We start from the raw sequence: 16,222 nt of genomic DNA, 5'->3' as shown, positions 1-16,222 counted from the left end.
CTGAACATTTACCCTCCCTCACACGCTGGAGGAGTGTAAACAGAAGCGAGGCTCACGCCAACGCAGCTTCATAACAAACACAAGGTCTCTGCACACGGAGCCCTTTTTCTTGAGCTTTAAACACAGAGCTCAAACACGGAGGCAGATTATTGGCCCAAGTCTGCAGAAAGAACATGGAGGAAAAAATGCTTCTCTATTATTGTCAAACATGGGCAGAGCGATAACAAACTTCCCTTTGTTATATCAGTGTTAGCTTTAAAATTACCATTGACCTATTTTCTGAATGTGTGAACAAGATGGCCAGATTAGCAACGGGATAAAAATAAAACCTTATTTGTTTACAACCTTCTATTCTTAGACACGTGTGAACTGTTAAGCCGGAAATAACCATGACCTACTGCTTATTTGAATGTGTTCATTTTACAATTATTTGCATTTGAGCTAGTAAGTGGACCTTGAGTTGAGATGTTTTTTGCTGTTTTGCCAAACAGCTATTTTCTGGGTCAAGAATGAAGTCCTAAGAAAAGATTCCATCCACTTATGAAGACCATGCGAAACAATTGAAAGCTCTTGGGCTTGAGAACAAAAAGGTAGTAAGCAGACCTTAAGTTGGAATCGTTTTTTGCATATTGCTATTTTCTCGGTCACGAATGAAGTCCTATGAAAAAACTCCATCCACTGATGAAAATCAGGCGATGCAATTGAAAGCGCCTTGGGGAGGAAAAAAAGCCAGTAAGTGGACCTTGAGTTCTGATTGTTTTTTACAAGCTCCTTTTCTTATTGGGAAATTGTATTCAAATCAGTGGATGATTTGTCGGAAGGATTAAATGCTGAAGGTCACAGATCCCATTTTTTATTACCTTTTAACTTTTAATTGTTTCATTTTATGCACGGTGCTTTTTCAAAGTCGTAATAAAAACAAACTAATTAAGTCACTGAGTCAGAAAACACAGAGAGGTGAAGAGAGGACGGAGATGTGATGGAGGGATGGAAGAAGAGAAGAGAAGAGAAGAGACGATGTAGTCAGTTTAGTTCTGCTCCGTTATCTGTCAATCAATCAGTTTAGAGTTAAGCTCAGTCTAATTCTAGCTCTCACTTTCATAATGACAACAAATGTACTCCGTTAAAATTCTCACACTCACAGTGGTATAAAAATAAAATGTGTTGTTTTTAGAATGGAAGCCACATCCTTCCAGTACAGTCACCGTGCTGCCAGAGTACCGTTAGTAAAATCAAGAGAGAGAGAGACTCCGGGTTTCAGTAAGAATCACGCATTACTCATAACAGCCTCTTTAATCCGTAATCTTTGACTTGTTAACGATTACAGTAACATTTCACCCATCGAATCATTGAAATAAATTGTTTCTTCTGCTGCTTTTTGTTCACACCTCTCTGTTTTCTGATTCTCAAATCAACGTTCTCCGTTTATTAAGTTATAAAAACACTGCGTTTACATATTGGCTCCATATTCTCATGTAGTTTTCTAGTGGACAGCAAGAAATAAAAAGGTTTCTGAAGAGCAAAGGTTCTTGTTTTAGATTTCGGTTTTAGCGCATGGTCACAGTGCAGGTTAGAGAGTCTTCTAGTATTTGCATGTTGTAACTCCCCACAGCATAAATCAGGACTCAATAAGGTCTAAATATCTTGCAATACATTTCTGCTTTACCTCCGCCAAGGAGGTTATGTTTTTGGTTCAGTTTGTTGGCCTGTTTGTCAGCAGGATTACAGAAAAACTACTGACCCAATATTCATTAAACTTGGTTGATGGGTGGTGCATAAACCAAGGAAGAACACACTGTATTTTGGAGCAGATCTAAAATACGGGGGCAATAAATACTCACTTATGTAAATGCTGTTGCAGAGGTCTGCGCTCCCTTCTGGTTCTAACTGTACTCACTGTAAATGACTGTTCTTGACTCTTGTTTTTGTTACCATTTATGTACTTACAAACTAGCAACAGAATGAGAATAGCAACAGCGTTAGAATTAGGAATAGTAGATACGAAGTAAAGATGTACCAGAAATAGTGACATTCAACACCAACTCAAATAATGACTCATTGTAAAGTGTCTGTTAGCACTTCTTTCAGACTAACTATCAGTGAAACACAAAGGGGAGCCCTCCCTCGCTACACGCAGTGCAGGAAGTGAAACGCACGCCAACACAGGTTCATGACATGCAAGAGGTGTCTTCTAACAGACAGAGGACACATCAAACGTTTCTCTACAGCCCCGTCTGTGTGACTGAAACATCTCATCACCAAAAGGGGAAACTCAGAGTTGTAACGGCACAGATCATAGAGAACAACACTACTGTGACATGAGGTTGAGAAGGCCGAGGGAAAGAATGAACAGAAGAAACTGCACTATAATGACCTTAAATAGACCTTACATGTTATTTTAGGCAACAGAACTTCATAGTTAGGTTCAGGCAACAACAACACTTCATAGTTGGGTTCAGGCAACAACACTTCATAGTTGGGTTCAGGCAACAACACTTCATAGTTAGGTTCAGGCAACACTTCATAGTTGGGTTCAGGCAACAACACTTCATAGTTAGGTTCAGGCAACAACAACACTTCATAGTTAGGTTCAGGCAACAACAACACTTCATAGTTAGGTTCAGGCAACAAAACTTCATAGTTGGGTTCAGGCAACAACACTTCATAGTTGGGTTCAGGCAACAACAACACTTCATAGTTGGGTTCAGGCAACAACACTTCATAGTTGGGTTCAGGCAACAACACTTCAGTTCAGGCAACAACAACACTTCATAGTTAGGTTCAGGCAACAACACTTCATAGTTGGGTTCAGGCAACAACAACACTTCATAGTTAGGTTCAGGTTCATAGTTAGGTTCAGGCAACAACACTTCATAGTTGGGTTCAGGCAACAACACTTCATAGTTGGGTTCAGGCAACAACAACACTTCATAGTTGGGTTCAGGCAACAACACTTCATAGTTGGGTTCAGGCAACAACAACACTTCATAGTTGGGTTCAGGCAACAACAACACTTCATAGTTAGGTTCAGGCAACAAAACGACTTGGTTAGGTTAAGGCATCAAATAATTTAGTTTAGGCAACAAAACTACTAAATTCAGTTTAGGCAACAAAACTTCATAGTTGGGTTCAGGCAACAACAACACTTCATAGTTAGGTTCAGGCAACAACAACACTTCATAGTTGGGTTCAGGCAACAACACTTCATAGTTGGGTTCAGGCAACAACACTTCATAGTTACACTTCAAATAGTTAGGTTTAGGCAACAAAACTTCATAGTTGGGTTCAGGCAACAGAACTACTTAGTTAGGTTCAGGGAAAGTTTGTAGTTTGGGTTAAACTAACAACACAAAAGTGCTGTTACCAAAGTACGCCAAACACAAATGACAAACACATCAACGTTGACATCTACGACTTATCGAACATCATGTTTCGTAGTTATTGCTACTAATGCTGGATGAGACCTTCACTGGTCCCTCACATGATCCAGCCAGAGGGGCCACAATCAAGACCCCGGAGCTCTCCGCCTGTAACACCTGTGTGCACTATTGTGGGATTAAAGGTCGTCCACACAGCAGGTAGCATCAACAACCACAATGATTCTAATTAGTCTAATTGCCGGGAAATATACTTGTGTATTGAATAGAGCTGGTGTGAAGAAAAGGACTGAACACACGACCTCCTTCTCTCTTTGTAACAGAGACACAGTTCAGTCTTTAGTCAGTGTCATTAACAGATGTCTTCTTTTATGCTGCTGACTCAGACTGTTACTCCTCATGTGGTACTTCAAGTCGGGGTGTGTGTGACAGCCCATTACACACACACACACACACACACACACACACACACACACACACACACACACACACACACACACACACACACACACACACACACACACACACACACACACACACAGACACACGACATATGCATGCACATGCGCAATACACACACAAAGAAAACTCTTATGTTGCAAGCTGCATTCAAAAAAAGAACAAACTCAATCATAACATTTACCTGGTTTTCTCACGACAGCAGTATTGCAAAACTAGCGTGTTTGTGTGTGTGTTTATTTAGCTGTGTGTGTATTTGTATGTGTGTTTGTGTGTTGTGGTGACCATCTCTCGTTTCCTGTTAAAGAGGTTTCATGACAGAGAGGCTGACAAAAAACCCAAGAGTGAGTCTATTTTTGTCCTCTAAGAGAGAAAGAAAGAAAGATAAAGAGATAGCAGGGTTAAAAAAGAGGTGCACAGAAGCGAAATAAATAAATGAATAAGACAGAATAAAAAGAAAAACAAATAAAAAGGTAAACAAGGAAAGAGGAAAGTAAAATATGAATGTTTGAGCCCTGCCAGGACCGACTGTACACAGTTGACAGCAGCAGAGCGTCAGAGGAAATGTTGTGGCCTCTCCTCTCATTATAAAGACAATGTGACTCAACGGTCCAACGTGCACGACGTGCACAGTTAAGTGGTCCTTCATCTCAAATAACAACGTGATCGTGTTTCGCATGTTTCTCAGCTGAATGTGTTTTTTTTCTTTTTATATAAGTTTAATTATTTTTCCATTCTGGTGAATGACAGTCAAAAGTGGGAAAACAAACAGGTGACTTCTTATACAAAACATTTGAATAAACGTGTTGTAGATGTGAGAGAAAGTAGCATTTAATGACAACATGGCTTTTGTGCTGTAAAAAAACAGTTACCATGCCAGAAGTCATAAAAAGGAAACATCTATTTTACAAAAATTGGGAAACAATTTATATATATATATATTTAAACAAGCTAGCAATAATGGATAAAAAAATTGAGGCTCCAACAGCTTTGCATAACAATTTGCATTTTAACAACCTCTCTTATTGTCCTCTCCTCTCTGATCTGTGTTTAACTGCCTGTAGTTCAATCCAAGATTCACCCAATTTTTGTAATGGGACTGTTGGTCTCAGCCGAGTCACTTGAGGCTTCCCAGTTGCGCGGAAGAGCGCAGAATTTTCTGTTTTTTACAGAATCTGGTCAGAGCAAACTGTTTAATTTTGGTGAAATTTTAAATGAAATAGTTGAATAATGTGATTTTGAAGAAATATCACAAATCTAAGCTTCAATTTTTTTGTGTTCTTCATAGATGATTCATTCAAGGAGCGCCTGCAATTTGAAGTTATGATGATAAATTCTGTTATGACAGTTTCTGGTTGATGAATACCGTATTTTTGTTTATCTTTGTAAAGAAAACATGCCATTCAAACCCGTCGGATGGTTTTGGAGCGGTTGGTTATTCAGAATGTGGAGCACCATGAAAAAAAAAACCAGACTCTGCTGGATGGACTTAAACGCCTCATTTAGCACCTGAGGTTAGAGGATAAAATGCTGAAACCATTTGCAGACTAAGGACATTTACTTAACTGCTTATTACAAACTAAAAACAAACTATAAATATCATCTCTGACACTAACAAGATGTCAATTCAGATCCCAGAGACGCTAAAACTCAAGCTTCCTGTAGTCAGTCTCCATTAGCCGACAGACAACAGAGAGAGAGAGAGAGACAAGGAAGTGATGAACAGTACAGGCCTGTGGACACACACACACACACACACACACACACACACACACACACACACACACACACACACACACACACACACACACACACACACACACACACACACACACACACACCACTGATTGATAGCACACGTTAGCACATTAGCAGCTCTACACACACATACATATGTAAACACAAACGCAGACAAAAACACACCTGTCAACACTGAAATGTGTTCTCTCATTAGTGACATCACAAACACACACACAAACACACACACTAACACACACACACACACACAAACAGCTGTTACTGATTGAGAGGGCACGTCAGTTCCTTAGTGGCAACACACACACACTCTCTCACACACACACACACACACACACACACACACACACACACACACACACACACACACACACACACACACACACACACACACACACACACACACACACACACTTGTTTTGTTGTCTCCTTGTCATTAGCACATTTCCAAAGTGAGTGTCACTATGTTAGACACAGCAGCTGTAGATAAGTCATCAACTTTGTCTCACACACTGAAACAAACACACACACACACACACACACACACACACACACACACACTGAAACACACTTTCTGTAACGGCCTGTTGCAGACTGAAGCGTCATGGCGGTTCAGACTCTGCAGCCACGGGAGGGAGGAGGGATGACGGGGCAAGGATGGAGAGGGAAAAAGACGAGAGGAAGAAGGAGAGAACGGAACAGAGAGTGATGGAGTGAGATCAATACAAGAATGTAAAGTCTGACGTCTCCTAACACACATTCTGCTGCTGATATAAATCTTTGTGACTTTCATGTTCAACATCTTTAAGTGGAAGAAGAGTGATGGGACGTTTGAGGTCCTTTAAAAAATCAATCGATGTTACAACATGAGAAAGCAGTTTTGGAAACTGACGTGAAACCCGAAAAATGTATGCAGATCCAAAAGGTCAACATTTACTATTGAGAATGCTTTGTTATTGTATTGTTTGACATTTGTCTTCTGAGGACCTCCTGTCGGATAATCTTTACCCAACGTTTCAACTATCATAAGTACCACGAATAAAAAGAGGAGAAGATATAGTTCAATAATCAATTAAGTACCTCAATACAAAGGGGAAGAAACATTGTACATGTAAAATAGAAACATAATTGACATTAGTCAATAATGATTTCCTTCAACTTTATGACAGCCTGAGATTTCCGAATAAATTCCGATCACGCTCCCGATCGGCACTCGACGAAGCTGATATTAGTTCCAGTTCTAAAATGAGTCATGCAAATAAAATAAACAAATAACATCAAAAACGGGCTTAAAACTTACTTTAACTTACTTAAAAGCCCAGCCTCAGCCAGCAAGTTACAACTAAAGTAAATAGTGATGCAGTTAGCTACAGAAGCTAATCGTGCGAGCTAATTTGTTTGGTCAGACTAAAGATGAAAAGATATTTAAAAGATTTATATGAAATTAAAGCTACTTAAAAATACTGAAGGTGGTTCGTGCTGCTTGACTAGATATCTTGGTTTTGTCAGATTTTTTGTTTCCAATCCTCTACAACAGGATTGGTTGGAAAATACCTGAATTGTACCTGGGAAAAAAAGCTTTTAGAGTCTTGGTTGACTGGATATAGCTAAAAATACTTCTTAAGTTTGTTTTGGTCACCCTGAAACGCCAGAGTTTACATTTAAGTGCAAATCTTGTGGGCTGAGTAACAAATAAAGAAACAGTATTTTGTGAGTTTTCAAGCATCTCTAACTCACTGAATCTATCACGAATGATTTTAAAAACACCCATGTCAGTGAAAGGAAGCGCATCAGCAGGATTTGCAGTATATAGAGACCAAGAGAGGGCAGGTGAAAAGAAAATAGGAGCAAAAGATAGATGAAGGGAGGAAAGCATGAAAGGAAAGAAAGGGGAGAGAGAGAGAGAGAGAGAGAGAGAGAGAGAGAGAGAGAGAGAGAGAGAGAGAGAGCACGTAGAGATCAAGGCTGGAGGAAATAAAGCCAAAGCAGGTGTCAGCAATGAAAGCGAGGAATTGAAATAAGACGGGACACAAAAGATAAACAATGAAAAGAGTAAAAAATAGAGAACTGAGGACTGAAAATGTGCTTCCTCTTCTTTTTTTATAAATATAACTCCAGACTAGGCTCCAAAAACGGACGAGGAAATTGTCTGCTTTGGTAAATGTGGGTTGGACCTATAGTTCTATCAGAGTTAGGGAAAATTTGGTTTAAAAAGCAGTTTTTTTCTTGTATTAAAGCAAATATTGAGTCTTAAACCTCCTAAATTACAGTGAGTTTCTTGTGCAAAATTTGAATTAATGATTTGAAAATGATATATTCTTTTAGATGTTGGATATTTTTGAAAAAAAAAGAATACCTGATGATTTAAATGAAAGTCTTTTCTCTCTGAAAAACTCTGTTCTTCAGAGTTCCTGTTTTCCTTTGACTGTGAAGAGTCTCCTCTCTCTGGACGACTCGAGGGAACAAGAGGTCAAATCAATAGAAAGTGAGTCCGACGGCTCCAGTTAACAAACACCAGTCGGTCAGGGAGACAGTGTGTGTGTGTGTGTGTGTGTGTCTGCGTGTGTGTGTGTCTGCGTGTGTGTGTGTGTGTGTGTGTGTCTGCGTGTGTGTGTGTCTGCGTGTGTGTGTGTATGTTTGACCAACAGCCTATGTAGAGTAATATCATTATAGCAAATCAATAAAACAAGCTGTGTACATTGTATTTCATGGCGAATTAAATGCTTTATCAAATAATTTCCTATCAAAAACAAGCATTAATATTTAGTGTCTGACGCTTCAAATATTAAAATCAGGTTTATTAAAAGTGTTTAAGACAACTACAGTGACAACAGACTCTTGTTTTTCTCCAACAGCAACTACTTCTAAACGCTGCTCCGAGAAGTTTTGTACAAAATGAACCTTTTGGCTCTTTCGATTTTTTAAACATTTATCCCCTTGGCGACTCAAGCTCCTACTTTTAATCTTTTTACGATGTTATTCTAACAATTTGTTTTCTATTGTCTACCATTTCAAATGCAAAATTAGTTCATTTATTTGTTTATCTATGTGTTTGTCTTGTTCTAATATTTCTTGTTTCATTGATACGGTTGATATATTAAATAGTTTGGTTTCATCATGTTTTGCGGAAGACCAGCATCTACTTTGTAAGATCTAATGGATCCAAAGATATGGAATAAAAATTGGCATTTTACCCCAAAACTGGATATGCATGTTTGTCATATTAAACAGATACGTACAGCTGTACATATATTGGTTTCACTCCACATATCAACAAGTTACTGCTGAAAAAAGGTAGCAACGCACTAATGAAAACAAAGCATTCTAACCGAAACGTTCCTAAAAATGGCTTCTCTAAAGTAACAAACTGTTTAATGCGATCTCTGCTGCAGCGACTGAACAACAAGTCTTAAATAGTCGGTCCGCCTCCTCTACAGTCAACCTGTTGTGACGGTAAATATGGGTATTAGAGCCGGCTGCTCACAGTGTGCACTTCTTATATAACTGACTCTGGATCTGTCTCTCGCTCTCTCTCTTCCACTTACTAATTTTCTCCCTTTTGTCCACCTCCATCTCTCTCTCTCTCTCTCTCTCTCAGTATTGACCCACACACTAAAGCAGCTGTATCACATCAAGCCAAGAGCATAAATCAAAGCACGCGCACACACACACACATACATACACACACGTAACACTGGCCATCCCACACACTCCTGCACTCTCCTCAAGCCATTTCAGTTTACCGTCCCACACACACACACACACACACACACACACACACACACACACACACACACACACACACACACACACACACACACACACACACACACACACACACACACACACACACACTATAACTCCTCATCTCCATTGCGGTGAACACCCACACAGACTTCTGCACTGGGAGCGAGATGCAGATAAAACAGAACAAATATAGCGGGGGTTTGATTTCAGTGCATCGTGCAGGAAAATTCACAGGAATATACGGAGGGGGAAAAAAAGTGGCATTACCTGTTGGTACTCCTTAAATATATATAAGTTATATAAGCTGAGGGGGTGCTGATATTTCAGAAGTTTTGTTTGGGAAGCAGAGAAAAGTTAGAAAAAGACAACCACAGTGCAGATGCTCCAAAAATAATGTCAAAAAGGACAAATAATAAACAAAGATGATAAAGAATAAACTGCTGGTGTTTATTTTGAGTGGCACATTGTGGATTGGGATGAATATAATATTGTGAAATAATGAAATTTAAGAAAATAAAAGGAGGTGTGTGATGGAAATAATTGGTAGAATAACGAAAGAAAGGACAGGACTGGTTTTGTGTGTGCTGCCTCAGATGGAAAGAAACTTGATGAAGGGACTCCCCTTTTCTCTGAGTGTGTGTGTGTGTGTGTGTGTGTGTGTGTGTGTGTGTGTGTGTGTGTGTGTGTGTGTGTGGTGTGTGTGTGTGTGTGTGTGTGTTAAGTGTACGTGCATTACAGCGTGTGTGATCGGCCTACTCAACGCTAAAAATCACAATCGCACACATTTCAAAAGGAGCCGTTTTCTGTTACGCCTCATGTTCTTCCTGTGTCTCCTTTACTTTCCACACAGTTAATGAGAGGGAAGCAAACAGGAGGAGGAAGAGGAGGTGAAGAGAAGGATGCGAGGGGGTAAAAAGAGGAAGAAGGAAGAGCGTGAAAGCTTATGTAACTGAGCCTGGAGGTAGAGAGACAAAGAAAAAGACAGATTGAAAGAAAGTAAGACAGGCGGTCAAAGGGCATTCACCAGAAACTGTTTTTTGTCACAGACATTGATTTTTGTTCCTCTAATTTTGCATCACATGTCCATTTTCCCACGACTATTAATAGATATATATCTATATCAATATCTATGTTAGCAAATCAGAAGTTCCCTGCAAAAGAGTCACAAAGCGCAGCCACACCAGCATTTAAACGACAAGTTCTACTGTGGTGAACTTTGACACGTGGTGAGCAAGAGATACCAAGATAGAGGAAGCGGCTGTAGCTTATCAGCGGTCCAACTATGTGGCAACCTCCAATTCTGCTAAGTGAAGCCAATGCGGAAGGGTCTTAAAACTTGCATTCTCTCTACCGACCAGCAGGGGGGCGACTCCTCTGGTTGTATAGAAGTCTATGAGAAAATGACTCTACTTCTCTCTTGATTTATTCCCTCAGTAAACATTGTAAACATGAGTTTATGGTCTCAATCTCTAGTTTCAAGTCTTCTTCAATACAGCATGATGTTCATTTTGTAAGTGATGCTCCATTTAGAGTCAAACAGACCATAAAGCAGGGTATGCTTTAGGGCGGGGCTACACAGTGATTGACAGGTCGCTACCAGAGCGTCTCTACGTCACTCCTACCCATTCCAAATATGGTTAACTTTTGTTTACTGGTTGCGAAAAAAACAACAACATGGCGACGACCGTAATCCAAGACGGCGACGACGAAATCGCAGAACTCCAGGTTTCATAACGGCCGTCCACAAACCAATGGGTGACGTCACCATGACTACGTCTATAAACTGCTCAACAAATGGGAGTTACTTTGAATGTTTTAAAAAGAGACAGAGCGCAATTTTGTCCTGCCCACACCAGATGGGAAAACAATTCTTCGCACTCCATTGACTTTTATATCGGAGGGTAAATGCCTCGTTCTCACTTTTGTCTGCTAGCCAGCGACAGAAAAATGCTTAAAAGCCGCTGTTTTGTGGGATGCACCACCAACACGGATAAGAACCCAGAACTAACTATGTCCAACAAACTTTGACATTTAAAGTCTCAATATAACCAACATTGCTCAGTGGAAAGCAGTGAATGTCTGACTGAGACAAGCTAATACGACCTAGCATGGTGTGCTAGCTGGGATAAAAAAAAAAAAACAGGTTCCTGCTCTGTAAACCAACTCATCATTAAGCAAACAAAAAGAAACGCATATTATTCCATATCTGATACATCACTGTATTGATTAGCTGTACTGGGCTGTGAAAAATGCTGTGTTCTACAACTTTAAAGCATCATATATCTGGATGTAATGTATGCTAGTGATTGGCTTTTAATGCACTGTAGAGCTACATGTTTTTTTGAAAACACACGCTTGTATTTCCAACCTAATGAGGAACTTGCACTAAACTATTACGGTAAACAAAAGAAGAACCGCCAAAACGGTTCAGTGCAGGCTATTAATATCAGGCCTAACCATTACAGTAAACAGTCCATATCGCGAGAAGTAAAGTGTTGTTTTTCCTCTTTCACTTCTTAGAATAGCAACATTTTAAAAAGCTAAAATTAGAAAGAGACTTCCTCATTCTGAGGCAATCTAAGAACAAAGAAACTATCACTGCTGTTCTGAAATCAGATGTCAGAGCTTCTGGTTGCTCTCTCTATTCTAAAAGGCATTTTAAACATTTATATGAGCATTTCTTTATAGGTCATGGTGCATTTTCTGGCCTTTGATTGGTCTTATAAATCAACAGAATGTAGTTGAGAGGCCGACAGGAAATGTGGGGAGAGAGAGAGAGAGAGGATATGACATGCAACAAAGACTTGTACTGGGGACGTTGTGGTTTACGAGGCGCACATCTTAGAATCGAGACCACTGTGACGCCCTTAGAGTTGGGGGTTTTTTAATCAAAAAATGAAACAAAAGTGCTTTAATATGAGTCTTATTTTCCCTGGAAGACGGTTGGGGTTGAGTTCTTGTAATTGCAAGACTAAAAAAATAAAATAGATAGCAAAAACTTGATCCAACAAAAGATATCAAAACAAGTCTTAAAATCCAACCCAGTCAGTAGAGGCTGAGGTTTACAGTGTCATTCAATTAGCAAATAGCCAAAGTCACGTTCACTTGTGATTACAGGCTATAAAACAGTCAATTACAGTGTTAGCATATGCCTACAATATACGTATGATATATGAACATGACACATCAAAAAATACAAATAGTAAAGCATGTCATAATCAAGAAATCCAATCAAACCCGACAAAAAAACCCCGTACATTTCGTCTGAAATCTAAAATGATTAAACGTGAGATGAAAATCTGCTCTTGTCTCTTGTCTCTAAACCCAAAAGATATTTAATTACAGCCATGATGAGTCATAGAAATGACACGCCTCTTCTTCCGATGGCTATTGTTGCATATGTGTGTAATTATTTAGGTGATTTATGGTTTGGGGGAGTGAAATTAGCTAAATGGTTAAATGGTGTCAGGATGTCATGTCACGGTTGATTAGAATTAGCATCTGTTGTTATATCAAGTACAGAATGAGGGGAGGCAACACATGACAGGGGGAGTAAGAGGCAAAACACACACACACACACACACACACACACACACACACACACACACACACACACACACACACACACACACACACACACACACACACACACACACACACACACACACACAAACATTGATGTGCTCCCCCACGTGTACCCAAACAAACACAAACACACTAATCCGCTCAGGACATTGTTGTCACTACAGTGTAATCCTGGAGTCGATGACTGGCTTAATCTAATTCACATGACTGCAGGTGGACACAAGGCTAATTCAGCCAATGGGAGAGGAGCCGAATGATGATGTCATCGCAATGAAACCGAGGACTCTTTAACTCATTAAAACTCTCCTGTCACAAATGGAGAAACAATCCTAATGATAATTTTAATTAAAACATAAAACATAGTTGCCTCTATTGTTTTTGTGTCATGTTTTGATGTTGATGTTAAATGTACTTTTTTATATAAATGAAAATTCACTTTACTGCCACGTTTTGGTCTGATTTTACATTACATTTTCAACACTCTGTAAACAAAATTGTAAACTTTATGTTGTAGTTGTAACTATAGATTTTCAAAGTAAATTGATTTTATTGTAAATGTGATGTTAATGGAAATTTTGTCAGTTTAAAATGACATTTTAAATACTTTTCCGTCATGAATTTACATATTTGGTCACATCTGTAAAATGTAAACAGACAAAAAAATAAAAGATATATATATATAAAAACAATTAAATATTATTACTACATTTTTGAAATTCAATTTATTTATTTTTCTATTTATTATCATCTCTGTATCTATATTATTGTACCTTACTTTTACACCGGCTAAAAAACTTTCATTATTAAATCAGAAATTTGCTTTTTTTGAGAAAAAAAAAAAATCAACATATAATCTTTTACTAGGTGACTTGATACAAACAGAAAAAAACTACACAGGTGACACAAAAAAACAACAACATGGTGACCCTCTACAGTGGTACCATGCCCTTATACGGGCGTGCACATCAACGCCACAGTGTCCGATGAGATTAGCCAAATCCATACCAGACTGATATCCAATACCATTATCTGCTCCAGGAAACCAACGTGGCATTATGGGATGCCGTCTCCCATGACAACAGGGGGTTAACCGGGTATCCTGTGTTTGCTATTGATCAGCGCATGATTTACAGTCGACGGTCAATGAGGGTAATGGATAACGATTTCAACACACACACACACACACACACACACACACACACACACACACACACACACACACACACACACACACACACACACACACACACACACACACACACACACACACACACGATAATAATTTGGACTGTTGTCTTCTGTGTGTTTGCGTTGAAAATATTGCTCCTCTCATTGCTGATGTTAGCTCATCAATAATTAATGAGGCAGACGTGTATTTGCCAGTAAGAGGCTGATATCAGATCATCAATATCTTCCAGTATGAAGTCCAGTAAGAAAGAGAGAGAGAGAGCTGTTAGTGCGTGATTACGTCAGAGCCGCTATCAGAGATCTGAACACAACTCGTCATCGCTGTGGCAGCGACGAGAGAGGCCAAACAAGAGCGCATCCAGGAAGTGAGCAGGAAGTCAGCTGACCTCAGCATACGCAGACACATCGGATGAAGATGAGAGTCTGATTTGATACGTTGATAAAGTGGCCCAATTGAAGTTCATAGAAGACGGATAAACGGAGGCAGCAACCGTGGATCATCCAACGGTGGAGTCTTCACATCGAGCAAAAGTCCTTCAAATGGCTTCACGTTCACTTTTCGGCGAGATGTTTCAAATCTTAATATCACCTTCTGAATAAAGGAGCAGCTCAAAGGTTTAATCAGGGGTCCCATCAGGGCCATGAGGAACATTTCCAAGACTTTCTCTAAGTAAGCTAAGAGCACTTTTATGAACTTCAATATTCAATCCCTCCCTGGTTTGCTAATGTTGCTTTTTACTTCGGAGAGGTCCTGTTTTAATATGTATAAAGTTAAGTCAAAAAGCTCTCTGAAGAGGTCACAACCCATAAAAACCTCACCGAGGTTATAATCCGTCACGCACACACACATATTCTCTCTCTCTCTCTCTCTCTCTCTGTGTGTGTGTTCTCCTACCTTTGCCCTGATCTGTCCCGACGTCGACACCTTGCGGATCAACTTGTGCGACGTCTCCTCTTGTTCCCCGTCGCTGTCCGATGACTCCTCTCCAGCTTCTCCAGCCTGGAAGAAGAACAAAAAAATCAATAATAATTGCTGTCAGATATTATTAATAAACTATATCTGGAGCCCTTTTAAAGCACAAATGTATTGAAAAGTAAGGTCTTGACCACCCAGAACTCATGTTAAAGGACATCTGTTCTCAAAATGTTCTCCTTTTAAAATGTACTGGAAAAGTTTTGCCATTCATTTAGAAGAAACTCTTATTTATTGCATTCTTTCCATGTGATTTGGTTGATGGGCTGCTATTTTGATGACTGAGCGGTTCAATCGGCTTCAGCTGCGTCTGATTAGTGATCTGCAGCAACCAAGATCACTGCTTTCAAACTTCCTTTTACAAGAGACAATCAGTTGGGTTATATAAAACAAAAGAGGGGAAAAAAGCAACGATGAGCTAAATTTAAACATCGGAACGTGACTTTTTGTCACGCAGAAATATTGTAAAGCTTGTTGAGATCTGGTGTGTTGTGAGATTTGAATTATCTACTAGAGTTAATAAAGTTCCTTCAAGGCTTTAAAAAAAGAAGGGCTCAAAAGCACAAGCGGCAACTTTAACAAAATACTCGTGAAGAAGCCATAACATTTTTATTAATTTTAGTTTATTTGCATGTTTGATTCTTTAATCTTTTGCAAAACTGTCATCCGTCCGAGAGTTCTGCTTTCTCACATTGTCCTCTACTCCATTAAAGATAAACTAATTATTTGTGTTTTTCTTCTCATTAAAGAACGCTAATTAAAGATGTCTAAACATATTGGTATCTGCCTTTTGTGTAACGTTAAATTATAAAGTGTAAATAGTTCTTTAGGCTTCTGTATTCCTAAAAAAAAGAAGCCACTGACATGACCTCTGTGTCGTCAGTGGAGGCTAAAGCTCTGCTTCAGACGTCTCCGAGGAGAATTGGGGATCAATAAACATCTCGGACATTTTTGCACCTGCATTTTACTGATAAATCGCACTTGATTGGACGTAGAAATTGAGATTCTTGCCCAACGTGCGTGTTCACACAGTTACACGTGGATACGCTCTGATTCATCACTTCCTGTGTGATTCGACCGCTTACTTTGATGGTAATTGAGCCGTCAGACGAGTCTGCTTGTGCATTTACAATAAGAC

General features: G+C 39.3%; 1 protein-coding gene across 1 annotated transcript in view; it reads right to left on the bottom strand.

Moving 5' to 3' along the window:
• The window catches only part of si:dkey-172j4.3 (diacylglycerol kinase eta), a 64,525-nt gene that overhangs the window by 47,599 nt on the left and 704 nt on the right, over window positions 1-16,222 (bottom strand). Inside the window, exon 2 of the mRNA XM_054601491.1 lies at window positions 15,007-15,111. Within this exon, the coding sequence (XP_054457466.1) occupies window positions 15,007-15,111 (105 nt within the window). The remainder of the gene's footprint in view (window positions 1-15,006; window positions 15,112-16,222) is intronic.

The sequence above is a fragment of the Anoplopoma fimbria genome, chromosome 7, assembly GCF_027596085.1.
Source record: "Anoplopoma fimbria isolate UVic2021 breed Golden Eagle Sablefish chromosome 7, Afim_UVic_2022, whole genome shotgun sequence".
Taxonomy (NCBI): Eukaryota; Metazoa; Chordata; class Actinopteri; order Perciformes; family Anoplopomatidae; genus Anoplopoma; species Anoplopoma fimbria.
This window is presented reverse-complemented; position numbering and strand designations above follow the sequence as displayed.